Genomic DNA, 16,323 nt, shown 5'->3' on the forward strand with positions numbered 1-16,323 from the left:
AGACATTTATCAAAATGTCTTCATTCATGTTCCACATAAGAAAGAAAGTCGTAACATTTTTAGAATGAGTAAATTATGACAGAATTTGAACTTTGGAGTGAAAAACTTTTAAGGGACATTCACATATAACGCGTTCTTGCGTTTAAAACTGAATGGCAAAAAATGCAGGGTTTTAACGTTTAAACGTTGTGTCGTTTAACCTTACGCAACGTTTAAAAAAACACACAAAAAAACACGCCAACGCTGATAAAATACGTTCAATGTAATATGTAACATTGGAAAACAAAAACGCGTTCTATGTGAACCGGCCCTTCAGAAAGTCACTAAGACACCATCTTTGCTTAAATGTTTCTTCTTGAGAAGACGGCACCACCCTTATTGAATTTAGAAAGGAACAGGAAACAACTTGTAATTAGCAGCACGTCACATTATCACAAAAGTTTATAACAACATTTGTCCCTTTTCTGTTTAAGGGGTTGCACGAACATGGATGCAGAGGGGACACACACACACACACACACACACACACACACACACACACAAAACCCACACACACGCGTCATTCACCAAAACACACCGATTGTGCGATTTGAAAGGCAAATACAGAAACTTTCCATAGCATTTTTATAACTTCAAAGTCATTCTCGTGATAAACACGGGATAGGGGGATCTTACAGCAAGCAAAAGGGAGAATACTTGGCAAAGACTGATGTATGGAGACATCAGATGTAGGTAATTTAGGCTACTGTACTTACTGAGTTTATATGAAGGCCACAGCAATGTTTAAAAGGATTTGCTCATAGACCGTCCTGGTCAGTAATGTGTTTTTGCACATTGCCCATCTTTCTATAAATGCTTTTAAATGTAAATATGTCATTATATTGTGGTTCTTTTTGTGTTTCGGACTAATGCACTTGATATGGTCTGGAGGTTAGCATTTACTGCTATTTGATGGACAATGTCAGGCCATATTTGAAGTGCTTCTGAATCGTTTTTATCACCAAATGCTATACCAAACATTAAAATCTATGAGATTAAATATTTCGCTCAAAATCCAGCACTTTGATTTGAAAAATGGAAATTGCAATGGAAGTAATTCTTGAAATATTTATATCGGCTTTTTGTCCTTTACATCACAGTATGTAAAGATGCTTTCATTCTGACAGCCAATCAGCAAGCTCACTGACATACGAGTGACATCTTTATCTATGCCATTCCTTTTCATCAAGATATTAGATCTATTTCATAATCTGTAAGTGGTATGTTAATGTGAAAGCTTTTTTTGTTGTTGTTGTGGAAAATCATAGTTTATACTGACACATTGGGGATTGGCGGTTTCCCTTTTGAGATAGAAATCTGTATGCTGTTATAGCCATATGAATTTGAAATCAAACTCATACTTTTACTTTGAGAACTTTTTGAGCAGTTTCTTCCCCTTAGAGAGCAGACCTTTTTTCTTTTTAGACGCCAGGTCTCGTGGACCCCTGGCAGGGCTCAGCGGCCTGACTGGGCCAACAGGAAGCAAAGGACGCACAGTGGGAGAGGCGGGTCTTCCAGCGGCCGGAGCTGGCACTGTACTTTCCACAGGCACCTAATGAAACATCCACGGGGAAGGGAAAATTGTGGGATATTACACAGCAAGCTTATCTTTTGCCTTATCATCTGCCTTCTTCACAGTAACAGTCCAGCTCATGTTCTGAGTTCTAAAACAAACTATTTGAAATGTGCCAAAAAAGTAAGAGCAAAAATGATATTACTACTCACAGATTGGAACTCTAGAGAAAAGGCAGATCATATTGCTGGTTCCTGAATTAACTTAACTGTTTTATTCATTTTTTTCTTGCCTGCTAATAAAGATAAGAAATGCGGAAATATTCCTTAATTCAATTTATGTTTGCATTATTTAAAACCTTTAAAAGTCAGGGGATCTTGTATTCTAATAAAGCATCAAAATAGACACACAGCACGGAAACCAACTGCAGATACCATACAAGTCCAATGCACTGGCATATTAAGCAGAAAAATCTTTTGTTTTTGAAGACAGATAAGGAAAATAAATGAGAAAAATAAATAAAATAATCTGAATAAATGAACATTATTAAGCAGATAAACCTGAAACAAACCTTATCTTTAGATGAAAATAGATAAATAAATCAACTTGCGTATGTGCTACATATAAAAGCAGTATAATAGGAAACTCCAATTAGATAATTTAGCTGTAAAAAGTCCATATAAATCTGCATAAAATCCCTTGCATGAGACCGATCACTGGTATCGCCAGTTGCTCAACTTACCTAGCAAGACCAAAGTCTGCTAGGGTGGGAAATTAACAATATTCCTCAGCTTTTTTTCTTTTTTGGCAAAGCCGGTGGGAAAACGGGAAATTAGAATGCAGCCACATCATAAAAAAAAAATTCAAAACATCAATTATGAGGAGAAAAAAACAACAACACCACATACACATAAATTAACATATATGTCCACTAAATGTCCACTAGCATTTGTCTCAGTTTTTCATTTATTTCGATTTATTGTAATTACATCATGACTGTTATCATTTTAGTCTCTCTGGAAGAGATGAGATGAGTAATATTTATATGTTCTGCTAGTTCATATGATCTGAAAAATAGAGTTTTTTTTTTTTTTGTTGACAATGTGCAATATACAAAAAGAAACAAAGCCTCCTCAAAGAAATACAACATTTGGGGTAATGTAGTTTACTTTTATATAAAAGCTACAGGTCTGTTCTGGAAAAAACAGGCATGCGTCAACTACGTGAGTTTCCAAATCAGTCTTTTAACAGGGTCACAAATCACGAGCCACGGACCCTATGGACTTCACAAAGCACTTTGACTAATACAAACAGCTTCACTTAAGTAGGGTTTTGTGTTTCAGTGCAAAGATGCTTTATGCTTTATTCATAGTCCGGTGCAGGAACGGAATTTGGCATTTTCCACAGTCCTCTGGCGACTCTCTACAAACATTCGCTCTCTTAATAGAGTCACGTTCGTACCTGTCTCTCTATGCTCTCAAAAAAAGGCTCTGTTTGCAGTGGGCTTTGCTTCTCCCTTTCCTAGAGCAAGAAAGGTTGGACTGGAAACCACCACCACGGTCACATAAAGAAAAAACAAACAAGCACAAGAAAACACAGAGACGGCGAGTGGACCGAAACTCAAACGGAGGATGAATGGACACAGGGCCTAGCGCTGAGAACGGCGATGGTGTACCCGTTTGGCCTCTGGGCGTGGAGCCGGTACCGTATTGGGCTCGTCCTGACCTTGCTGGGAGGGAGTGTCCGTCAGATAGACCTCCACGTCATCAGGCACTTCTTCGAGAAAGTTGGATGGAACCAAACCCCGATGTCCATTCAGCTCACCCTGAAAGTCAGAAAAATATACAACGCCGCAGGCTCAGAATAAAACAGCGTGAGTGGTCAGCAGAACAATGATACTTACATAATAGAAGCCGTCTTCATCTATATCCCCAAAAACAGCAACGATGTCACCAGCACAGAACGTCAGTTCAGCCTGCCATAGAAAGCACATGATCAGCAACTATTCACAAATGCGTATTCAACAGATTGAAAACCTGACTGCATATATATAAATATATAAATATATATATCCAGATTAGCTCGTTATTGCATGCAATTCATTTTTTACGTTTAACGCAGCATCTGTTTTACTTTCATCCTTTGGCTTGAGTTACATTATATGATCACGCTCTTATTCATGCAAATGCTTTTAAACCATTTAAGTGCGTCAAGACAAAAGAGAACACGCACAGAAAGACGTATGCCAGAATCAAGTTCTCTTTCACTCTCTTTCATGAACAAATAATAACACAGATAATTATGCCAAAATGCCATGTTTTGTTTAGTATTCTCATAAGAGCAGTCTTATATGAGTTAAATAACATCTTAAATGAACTTAAAGAGTTGTGAGAAAATGAGATGTGCGTGACAGCATGTCAGATCCACGTCATGTTCGGCAGCAGCAGATCTTAAAGTGACAGCAGCCTAACAAACCAGTGGCTTGGATGTCTGTCATTACTGTTAATCAAAGGTTACAGAGAAATTGTAGCTTTAATAAGGTTTAATCTATATTTAATTTATAATTGCAGTTAAGAAAGGTGTTTGATAACTTGAATTGCTTCAATAACTTCAATTTCTGAAGGCCACAGGTAAATATGACATTTATTATAATGGGTTTAAGTGAAGATCGTTTTAAGTTCACTTAAATTTAAAAAAAAATTTTTTTTAAAACCTAATAAATGTTGAAATTGATATAGCATTCAATTATACTGTAATGTTGAATGTCTATCATTAAAGGGGTGGTAAACCACGATTTCACTATTCTAACTTTAGCTAACGTGTAATGTTGCTGCTTGAGCATAAACAACATCTGCAAAGTTACAACGTTCAAAGTTTAAAGCAAAGGGAGATATTTGCTTTTAAAGAAATCAGTTTCTAAGAACTACAGCAAACGGCCAGTAGGCGACTACACACATTCCTCCAGGGTTGGTGACATCAACAGGCTCAATATTTACATAAACCCCTCCTCCGAGAATATTAAATAAGGGGGGGTGAGGCCATTTTGTATCGCGGCGCTGTTGTGGTATAGTTAGGCTGGAGTGTTGTTGCCGCGATGCCAAGGAAACGCTGTTATTTTCATCCGGATTGCAGGTCTGGGGTACTTGCTCTGTTCAGCCTTCCTTGGGACGGGTGTGCGTTGCAGAGCGTTTAACATACAGCATGTTATATGCACGTGTGTTTGAGTCAGCGGGGAATCAGGCGCGCGCGGGGCTCCCTGCAGCACATCTAACAGAGGAGAACATCCACCGTCTTCGCGATTTCAATGCCAGATTTGCACAACGTCAGCTGCGTGAAAAAAACACTGCCGGTGCGTGGATGCACGACGCGCGCGCTGCACATTTCACGGAGGACAACACAAACTTCCACAAACTTCGCGAGTTCAATACAGGATATGCACAACGGCTTGTCCTGAAAGCTGGATTTACAAACAAGCTGTTTACGGGCCACAACCTGTAAGTCTGATTTATTTTTCATCGATGTGTTTTCCTGTAATAGGTTGTAGCAAGGAAGTAAACAGATGACAACGCTGTTCTGCAAACCAGTCTGTTAAATGCTCATTCATACTTAACGTTATCCGACGAACACCTAACGTTACAAACACTAACGTTAAAATCTCAACAGCGAATCTGACATTAGTGTAAATGATTCTTTGATTAGAGCTTTTATGTATTGTTTATCTACAGGCTTGCTAAACATGGTTCTGTGTGTGATTTGGCTAACTTACTAGTTAAAGCCAGTGCTTAGTGTTCGTTTTGGGTTAGTTCTTGCGACAGATATTTGGCTATAATCGTTCTAAAAATACAAAAGTTAAAGTGCCATTCAGTAGCGATCATTATAGATCCGCAGTCTTTACTCTTGAGGACTGAACAGGTTCTGCTCGATCATCTTCACTCAAATGTTCTGGGTCTGATTCGGGCTCATATGGTTTTATTGACGCCGTTGTTTCTAATACTGACCAAAGCACAGCCTCCGGTAAGGGGCGTGACGTTTCCGACAAACGTGCACTAGGCGGTTAGCGAATCACAACACACTGGGCCAGCTAACCAATCAGAGCCCACTGCGTATTTTTGAGGGACTGGCTTCATACAACCCGGAAAGCATCAGACCGTTTTACAAGGAGGGACAGAGCAGTGTAGAATAAAGGTAAAATATATGAAAAATAAGGCAATTTTTTTTAAAACGAAGCATGAACACATGTTACAGTGCACCCCACAAACACAGTCAAGCCTTCAAAAGAATGTGTTTTACCACCCCTTTAATGTTTAAAAAAAATCAATTTCATAGAGAAATCGGTAGCAGTATTAGTATCAGTAATACTGGCATTCATTCATAAAAAATATATAAAAAAAAATACATATATACGGTCTTTAAGTTGTTTCAACATTAATTAGAATTAGTGTGAAATTATTACAATATAAAGAATATTAAAAACAATGTATACATATATATATATAGTGTGTGTGTGTGTGTGTGTGTGTGTGTGTGTGTGTGTGTGTGTGTGTGTGTGTGTGTGTGTGTGTGTGTGTGTGTGTGTGTGTGTGTGTGTGTGTGTGTGTGTGTGTGTGTGTGTGTGTGTGTGTGTGTGTGTGAGGGTGTGAGGGTGTGTGTGTGTGTGTGTGTGTGTGTGTGTGTGTGTAGACTGGTAATCATCACGTTATGGGGACAAAATGTCCCCACAAAGATAGCAATATCCGAAATCCTCATCCTTGTGGGGACATTTTTAGGTCCCCATGAGGAAAACATCTTATAAATCAGACTAAGTGATGTTTTTTGAAAATGTAAAATTGCAGAATGTCTCCTGTGAGGGTTAGGTTTAGGGGCAGGGGCAGTGTAGGGGGATAGAATATACGGTATGTACGGTATAAAAACCATTACGCCTATGGAAAGTCCCCATAAAAGATGAAAACACTACATGTGTGTGTGTGTGTGTGTGTGTGTGTGTGTGTGTGTGTGTGTGTGTGTGTGTGTGTGTGTGTGTGTGTGTGTGTGTGTGTGTGTGTGTGTGTGTGTGTGTGTGTGTGTGTGTGTGTGTGTGTGTGTGTGTGTGTGTGTGTGTGTGTGTGTGTGTTAAACACCTCGACATCCACATTTGGGGAGCTCTCTCTGGGGTCGTAGTCATACAGGGCAACCATTCTTCTTGTGGCCACTGGGTGGCGGCCTCTCCTATTTTGTTCTGGTGGAGAGAGAATCAGTTTCTTTGTGAGATAGGCAGGTTATGTACAAAATAATATTTGACTGGTTAGCATGATCCAGTTAGTCGTTACTAGTAGAATGTAGAAATCTTACCATAGAAAGGTAGCATAACAAAAATATGCAACATACTGTATATATAAAGGTTGGGGTCAGTAAAATGTTTTTAAATGCATAAATACTTTAAAGGCCATTCCCACCAAAGTACAATAACTATAATGATTATTAAGAAGGTTTTAATACTTGTTCTCATTGTATGAGAATAAGGAAGTCCACACCACAACTATAATAATAACGACACAGTGTAAGATTTGGAATCACTTTCAGAATGATTTTTTCCAGCTGAGGAATGATTGAATGGACATTGCCAATCAGAATCTCTTTCTTTAAAGAGCTCAAGCATGTAAAGTGGCAAATGACAACTGCAGCACTTGCTCATAATAAACAGAACATTATTGTATATTGAAAGGTATGCTAATACAGTTATCATTATAGTTATCCTCCTTGGTGTGAACAAGCCTTTATTCAGCAAGAATGTATTAAAGGTGGGGTAAGTGCTTTCTGGTCACCGATGTTGATTTCAAATCACCAAAACAAACACGGCCCTATTTTGATAGCTCCGCCCCGCACATACGTAACCCAGGCAACAACTATGGCAGAATCTGCTGTGCCAGCCGGCCGAGGGTATGATGTCATCAATAAGTGAAAGCAATGTGCGTTACTATGGTAATCCAGATAGAATGTTCAGTGAAAAAATCATCCCCTACATCCCAAAAGCACAAACGCAGTTCTCATGAATAACTCGATAGCATGAGCACGGCAGTCCAACTAACGAACATATTACTATGACAAGATTAGAGGGTTATATCGTTCACGAAAAGAGAAACCAAAGGAAACAAACATATATGGGAGTATATTATCGTACTTTTCGGACACACTTTGGGAGCTGACGCTTGAAACAGACGGTGGAGGAGGTTTAGACGCTCCAGGCTTATACGGTGTGGAAATGAATGAGTAATTATCGTAGCTGAAGTGAACGACAATACGATCGCAAATGGACAAGCAAGCAAACAAGACACATAAGCATATTCAAGCAAAAGCCAGCATATATTAGTTCTGTGAAACAAAACAAAACCAATGTTACTCGCCTATCGAGAAGAAATAAAGCAACCTCGGCCTTCGCTCCTTGTGTTCTCTCCAGCGCTGGAAAGCTGATCTGATATTTCAACTGGTCCTACTTCTTGCCTGATCGTAAGACTTCTTTTGTTCCACAGACATCTACCACATTTATTTTTTTATCTGCCATCTCTCTCTTTCTGTCATCGCTCGGCTAATGTCCGTCTTGTGTTGTGTATTTTGAATAATGACGTGCACTGAGCGATCTCTTCTCCCCATCTTAGTAGTCACGCCCCTCACTGCTGATTGGCTAAAAGTTTGTTTTGGTACTCTGCCCGAGACATTTTTTTATAATTTTTGAAATACCACTTACCCCACCTTTAAAGGCACAATATGTAAGATTTTTTAATTAAAATATCTAAAAACCACTTTAGCAATGTTATATATTTTGTTTCCAAGAATGTTTAAATCCAGATAAATAAGCAATTTTAACCATGACACGGACCGTGTCCGTGTGTCGGCTATCAATGACATCATACCCGCGTTACCCTCGATTGTTTTGTAGAAACCATGGAAACACCAAAGACGCTGTTTGGATACATTAATCGACAGAAAACGAATCAATGTTATAGCTCAACACAGTTAGTCTTATTGTTTAAATCTCGTTTTCTTGATCTACCGCGAGTAGCGGCAAAAAATTACATATTGTGCCTTTTAAGTTTATCAAATTCTATATTCTATATTCATCAAAGAATCCAGGAATTTTTTTACCAGTTTTCACAAAAAATATTAAGCAGCAATTATTTTCATTTGTAATAATTTTTCACAATATTACAAATATTACATAGTATACATAATATTACAATATTACTTTTAAAACTATTTTATGTATTTTTTCGCCGCTAGGGGTCGCTAACCTCTTCAAAACAATAACAAAGGCGTAGATTGATGACGCAGCGAATGAGCGTGGAATCATGGAACTCGTCGTCATACCGATGGATCTAATAATGTTTATGGGAAAATAATGTGTATGGATGAGTGAATGCATTCATGTTTAAACATGACTGTGGTATGAAGCAGGTCGCGGTTACTAAAGACAGATATCAGCACCACACACGCGAGTCCCGGGGAATATAAAGAAATGAGGACATTTCCTTCTACCGAACTACCCGCAAGTGCTGAATTACTACTCATACAGGTCAGTTTATTTGACGAATTAAAATTGTGAGGAAACACGATGCTTTCACATGGTCTACACTATCTAAACTGCATTTGAGTGTGTTGAAAGTTATAATGTTATTCTGTGAACATTAGAACATCATACTGATGATATTCTAATATTTCATCGTGTTGATCTACATAACATAACAAAGCTGCTTGCCATGGTCCATAATGTTTGAACGTAACTACAACAGCGTGCCGCTAGACGTTACGCAGTTGTCCACATCTGTTGCCATGGTTTCTACGGCAGTAAAAGCAGAAACCGAGGGTAACGCAGATGTGACGCCACTGACAGGCGACTTACTCACACGTCCCAGTTCCTTGGTTAAAATCGCAATTTTCTCACGATTTACAAATAGTTGGAAACATTTGGGATTTTGTAGGTACTCAAATGAACAAAATATATAACACTGGCCTAGTGGTTTTTGGATATTTTACTGCAAAAATCTTACATATTACACATTTAACTATATTTTTGATCAAATAAATGCAGCATTTGCGAGAATAAGAGACTTCTTTCAAAGGTGTCATGAACTGGCTTTTTAAAAAATGTTATACTGTTGTCTGAGGTCAACTTATGATGTCCGCGTGGTTTTTAAATTCAGAAACATCATAATGAATAAGTAATAGGCTATTTTCTGCCTTGGTTTTGAGCCTCTCTGAAGAAACGGTTGATTTTGATGGGCATATTTAATGAGCTTCAGCTCCTCTCAGTACATGTGGGAATTGTTTTGAAAGCGTCTGGGGAATCGCTCACAGGACTCGCAAAATATCTTTATCAAACAAACACAAAGATTCATCTCTCATCCACCCGCGATTGATTGGAATGTTGTCGCCCGATCAGTGATTATAACCGCGAACCATACACACACACAAACATGCGCGCGTGCAAGAAAGGAATGTTATTTCACTATTTATGATAGCCCATCAGCAGGCTGAAAAACACATAGCCCCGGGGACGTTCGGCTTTTAAAAAAGTCAGGTCCGAGCCCTGGCCCATAACTTTACAAGTCCGAGTATGAATGAAGCAATAACACTTCAAATAGAGGATTCTCAGATTGTGACCATGTGCTAAGATGTAATTGATAGATTTCAAACGATCTGTAACAATGCAATACTAACACATAAAAAAACATGTTTTACTCACATAAGTGTGTGTTAAACCATTCCTGTCGGATCCAATATAGAAGGCACAGCATTGTGTTTTAATCTCAATATGTCTGCAAATCCAGTCTCGACCTGTGTCTTGTTTACAATCGATTCTGTGGTGAAATGAAGCGAACAAACGTGCAATGTCTTATGCACGTGAGCTGGAACCGGCATGTTTATTGCTCGGTAGCGTGATCCGTATAGCTCCACGAGTCGTTGGGCGGGCTTGAGGTGGTGCTTCTGTATCCTATTACGTCAGTGGTCGACATATTTTGAGATTGAACGTTTTCTGGGCCTGGTGTCAATAAAAGCTTTTCTTTGACTAACAAGGAAGTTTTCAGCTCTGAAACTTATATTACGATGAACTTTTATATATCAAAGGCTCAAGGGAAAGTTGATTTCTCAATTCATCACCCCTTTAAAAACATTACAAAGTATTACCGACCCAAAACCGTTCGAACAGTAGTATGCAACAATAAGTTTACAAATCTTTAATATTTGTGTCATTAGTAAGTTTAGATAACTGTGACAGGAAAAACACCAACCAATTCTGTCCACAGGGGTATTGAGAGGGAGGAATCCTTGTTTCATGAGTTGATCCATGGTCTCATCATCCTCAGCACGGATTTCCGACACCATGTTACAGGGAATAAGTCCAGACCTGCCTCGGATCTCCCCACGATAAAAGCCATCATTATCTTTATCACCAAACACCTTAGACACACAGACAGAGGGATGCTGAAACAATGGAAGGGCCATTTAACAACAGATCATTAGCTCCAGCTGAGCGGTACCTTTATTATCTGACCCTCTTTAAAAGGGAGCTCCTCGTCAGCTGCGTCAGGGTTAGGGGACATGGAGAGAGGGTCATAGTCGAAGAGGGCCACAAAGATTCGGAATGGATCCTCCTGCTCAGACTCATCATAGAACGGAGGAGAACGCCGGCTCCGGTCCCGGTATCCATCTACGATGAGAAAGATAGGTAAAAAACCAAGTTGTCTAATAGACAGATTTAAGAGGCACATTATTATCCCTACATGGATAGTTGGATAGCCGTGTCCTGTAGTGTGACCTTTTTTTTTTTTTAAATAACGATTTTTCTAATTATTGTATATTTACTATTATGCAACTGATATTAATTGAGAGATACATTTTTTATTTTTTTAGAAATATCTGTAGGGCTACTCATAAAAATGTATTTGTCAGACTGAAGGTTCATTTAACAGAACTAAAAAAAGTGATATATATATATATATATATAGTATTCATAAAAATTACTTAATATTACTTAAAAATATCTTGATGGTAAAGCTGAATTTTCAGCAGTCATTACTCTAGTCTTTATTGTCACATAATTCGTCAGAAATCATTCTAATATGCTGATGCTAAAGAAAATTTTTTTATTATCATCGATGTTAAAAACAGCTGAGCTGCTTAATATTGTTGTGGAAACTGTGATGCAATTTTTTTAAGGGTTCTTTGATGAATAGAATATTCAAAAGATCTGCATTGATTTATAATAGAAATATTTTGTAACATTATAAACATGTTTACTGCTGTGGTGTAGAGCCTATTTGAGTAAATGTAAATAAGTATATTTTTGGCTACATTGTAGTTTGACTAAGTATCAAAGAGATTAAGAACTTTTAATATTCTCTTTGAATAAGAATATGTACTCTTTACTCCTCTGCTACAAAAGAAGAGATATCGCCATCTACAGGGCATTAAAGATACTATATCTTGCCCTTGTTCACCCAAATTTGTCAACAAGGCTACTTCCTAAGTCCATTAGCATTAGCAGGTAGTTGTAAATCACAGGTGTTTCATTTATGGGATGAGGACATGACAGCAGCCGAAACCAGCACGTCAAGTGCAAGTAGGCTTTGACTATTTCATTTTACTTAACATTATTTATTTTTACCTTATTTATCGCAATATTGAGGTATTCAGTTTTATTTGGATTTTAGAAAATAAACATCTGATTGCTCTACTTACAAATCAACTGTTTCTTGTTTCACTGACAGATCTCTTAGGTGTTGAGGACTAGTACATCTTTGACCCCACATTCTGTCATCATTTATTCACCCTCAAGTTGTTCCAAACCTGTATGAATTTCTTTCTGCTGAACACAAAATAAGATATTTTGAATGATATGGGTAACCAAACATTTGATGGGCCCCATTGGCTTCCACAGTATGGGAAAAAAAGTATGGAAGTCAATGGGACCAATCAATTGTTTGCTTACCGACATTCTTCAAAATATCTTCAAACAAAACATCTAACAAATATCTTCTGGACAAAATATGTTCAACAGAAGAAAAAAACTCATACAGGTTTGGAACAACTTGAGTGTGAGTTAATGATGACAGAATTTTCATTTTGGGGTGAACTATCCCTTTAAGTACTGTTAAAATCAGATACTCTAAGACCATAATGTATCTATACTTTTACTCCAGTGTGGTTTTCAGGTACTCTTTACACCTCTGCTTTAGTGTACTTTTAATCAGTTTAATGCATGCTTTCGAAATAAAAGTATTCATTTCTATAGTGTATAATATACACAATACATACATGTGTGTGTGTGTGTGTGTGTGTGTGTGTACTATTTAGAAGTAGTCGACTACCCAAATACAGTTTTCCACTGTCCTGTAATACAAAACCATATGCAATAGGCATGACTTTAAGGTATACGCTTATAAAACTTTTTAAAGGATTCAGAGGATATTTTGAATTAAGTAACAAACAGTATAAATATATTCATCTTGGTATGTAATAATGGACAGTTAGAATAAGCATGCAATTCAGTCCAATGGAGTGAAATTCCTCTCCATACTTGCACAATCCATTTATTTGCCAAACACATCTTGGGTGGGTTGAAAAAAACAGACATTTCTTACAGTAATATGATGGCTATGATGCGTGTCACTGTGTGTGTTTGCCTGTGTGTGTGTGGGTGTGTGGCGATTGGGAGTGAAACACCCATATGGCAGCCAATTACAGATGAGCAGCAAGCCAAACATGAAGCTCCTGACAGGCGCACACACAGACAGAGAGAGAGAGAGAGAGAGAGAGAGAGAGAGAGAGAGAGAGAGAACACGCAGTCTGAGCTACTGTCACCATGCAGAGATTTGGATCTGAGAAAGACCCATCAGATGGGGCAAATTAGTCCCGGATTAAACTGCACCTGTTTCCTTTTGTCCCTGCCGCATCTACGGAGCTGTGCTAGATTGTGACTCCAACATGCCCAATGTGCATTCCACACAGTTGCCTTTGCAGTCGATGCCAAGGAACTGTTTGCGTTCTCTTCCTGGTCAACCGTTACCTATGTACATATTTGATGGCATTCGTTCGGCGTAAGATGCCGCCCTTTAACTTTCACCATTTAGTCATGCATGGCCAAAGTAAAAGAGTGAGTGTGGTCAGGTTGAAAAGAGGGAGGTTTGGCAGGCATCCATTGGTGGGACAGTGCAGAGGGGGAGGAGCATTCTCTGTGCAAACATGTTGCTAATGGCTATCTTACAGCACCGCTTCCAACACAAGCTTCCATCTTGGTGCAGTCCAGTGCAGTTTCATGCGTTTGGCCATTTTCTTTCTCCTCGGACCCCACTCTAAATGCTGCGGCTTCAACACGTACCATAAGGAGGCCTGCGTCCCCCGTGCCTTCGGGAGGACCATGTCCTGTGCCGCGCTACACTGCCATAGTAAACATCCTCCTTGACGGGAGAGAGGTTCCCTTCACTGTTACTCTCAGTGGTTATCTCTGAGGGAAACACCAATCAAAGAGTCGTTATACCATGCGAAGGCTGTTCTGCGTCAACCTGCCCAGGCTGGAGACACCTAACTACTCTGTCATCTCTATGGGAAACCTTGGCTGCGTCCGAAAGCTCAGGCAACTGACTTGTTGCCTGGCTGCCCTATCAGGCAATGACTTTGCAGGCAGCATTTGCACATGAAGGTACCGTGTGAAATTGACTTTTTTTGAAGCAGCATATCAGTTTAACGATCTAGAACAAAATAGAGAGAGCTTTGGTGGTAGCTAAACGGATATTTAATTACTACAATATTAACTTCTCACTAGAAATCACATCAAAAGTGGAAAAAGTTGGTCAAAAACTTATTTTGACACAAACTGACCACCAACCGCAACTTTTTAACTTTTTAAACGCACGGGATTGTGGGATATCATCTATGCTGCCTTCAAAAATGTATCAGATGAATACCTTCCTACCTCCATATGCTGCCTGCGGAGCCAGTATTTTTCAGCTTTTTGGACGCAGCCCTTAACACAGACGTAAAGATTCAGAGAGGGTTAAAATTACTGAAAGCAACAGGTTATGGTTATGGCTGGAACACACAGTGGTGGTCTGGCACACATTGACAAGCTTATGGACGTTTAACAGTTTAAAAGAGACAATGTGGAGCAGGAGAACAGACAGAACACCCTGAACGCAAGTCTTGGACTCCTGTCTCTTACTGGGAGAGCACTGACCAATGGATGGGACCGTGAGGGGTCGGCGCTGAGGTTGAGGACCTCGGTGAGATGGCTTCCGGTAGTCCCGATCCAACTGGCTCGAAGATGGAGTGCTTCCTCCGGTCTTGAATTGAGAAGAAAGCAAACTAGTTACAGCCATGCAAACCAGGATGTCATTGGGATATTTTTAGATGTCTTTCCCTTTCTGCAATACCTTAAGTGCATTGTGGGAGTTTCGTCGCCTGCCTTCTTCGTGCTGCATTTCAGAATACAACTCCTCCTCGTCCTCTTCCATGATGTCCGAGAGGTCCGAGCCTCGACTGCTCTCCGTTTGATACTCCTCACTTTGACTGTAATGAGACTGTGAAATGCAGATTGTAAGAGAAAACGACAATGCAGAGCTAAAACAACAAACCAAAGCATTCAATGCTGACATTCGCCTCTTTTGCCTGTGTTTGTATGGTAAGGCAATCACTTCAACTGCCATACCTGCCTGCCCAGCTCTGAGCCCCTGAGGAAGTCATCCACAGATGCTCCTCTTCTGCGGGCCTGATAGCTTTCCTCATCCTCTTCCTCATCTGAATTTTGAGAGTAAAAGCCCTGGCTTCTCCTCTCCATCTAAATATATTAAAGTACTTTCAGAAGTCTTAATAAAGAGATCTGACAGTTACGCTGAGGTTAAGTACTGACAAAATATCTAATCTTCTGTATGTTCATTAACTCTTTTAATGAGTTAACCCTAGAATGCATAAATGGGTCAAATTGACCCAATAGGGTGTTGTTATTTGATTACCATGTCAATACAATTATTTGATTCATTGATATTTTATGTATTCCTCATAAATGTTGAGCCTCAGCAAAACTATATTTGTTCATAGGTTCAGAAAAACTACCCCAAGTTTTCATAAAGGGGGTCAAAATAACATGTATGCATTTCCTATTTCTAACTTTCCATGTTTTTTTTGTCAATAATAAAATAATAATAATTAATTCTTTATAATTTTCCTATCCACAAAATAATCTATAAATTAAATTTTGATTTGCTAAATAATCTATAAACAAAATCATCTATAGATTAAAAGTTGCCAGCAAATTAAAATTTCTCAAATAAACATGTTAGTTATAGTTATTATTAGTTATATTTAAATACTTTGTTTTATTGTGTATGTACATGGAAAATAACATTACAGGAACATTTAAACATGCATATAATCATATTAATAATACTGTTAAGTATACAATGTAAATATATGATCAATTTTACATAAACGAATTTCATTACATTTAAAGTTACCCAAAAATTAAATTCCGTCATCATTTAATCACCCTCATGTGGTTCCAAACCCATAAGACTTTGGTCAATATTTGAAACACAAATTAAAATATTTTAAATGAACCCTGAGAGGTTTCTGTCCCTCAATTGAAAGTCCAGGTAACCAAAACTAAGAATCCAAAAAAGGTCATAAAAGGCATTGTTAAATTAATCCATATGAATCCAGCAGTTTAATGCAAATCTTGACGATATACAATCACTTTTTATGATGAACAGATTTATTTTAGGCTTCTATTCACATATAAACAA

At 38.5% G+C, this 16,323-nt stretch overlaps 1 protein-coding gene across 1 annotated transcript in view; it reads right to left on the bottom strand.

Moving 5' to 3' along the window:
* Positions 1-1,402: 1,402 nt before the first annotated feature.
* Positions 1,403-16,323, bottom strand: part of rimbp2a (RIMS binding protein 2a) — a gene marked incomplete at both ends in the record, with an annotated part of 33,288 nt that continues 18,367 nt past the window's right edge. Inside the window, 10 exons of the mRNA XM_079835447.1 lie at positions 1,403-1,591; positions 3,228-3,377; positions 3,456-3,527; positions 6,670-6,767; positions 10,816-10,984; positions 11,065-11,234; positions 13,905-14,030; positions 14,760-14,865; positions 14,956-15,102; positions 15,231-15,359. Of these exons, the coding sequence (XP_079691573.1) occupies positions 1,403-1,591; positions 3,228-3,377; positions 3,456-3,527; positions 6,670-6,767; positions 10,816-10,984; positions 11,065-11,234; positions 13,905-14,030; positions 14,760-14,865; positions 14,956-15,102; positions 15,231-15,359 (1,356 nt within the window). The remainder of the gene's footprint in view (positions 1,592-3,227; positions 3,378-3,455; positions 3,528-6,669; positions 6,768-10,815; positions 10,985-11,064; positions 11,235-13,904; positions 14,031-14,759; positions 14,866-14,955; positions 15,103-15,230; positions 15,360-16,323) is intronic.

Source organism: Gobio gobio (assembly GCF_949357685.1).
Source record: "Gobio gobio genome assembly, chromosome: 14".
Taxonomy (NCBI): domain Eukaryota; kingdom Metazoa; phylum Chordata; class Actinopteri; order Cypriniformes; family Gobionidae; genus Gobio; species Gobio gobio.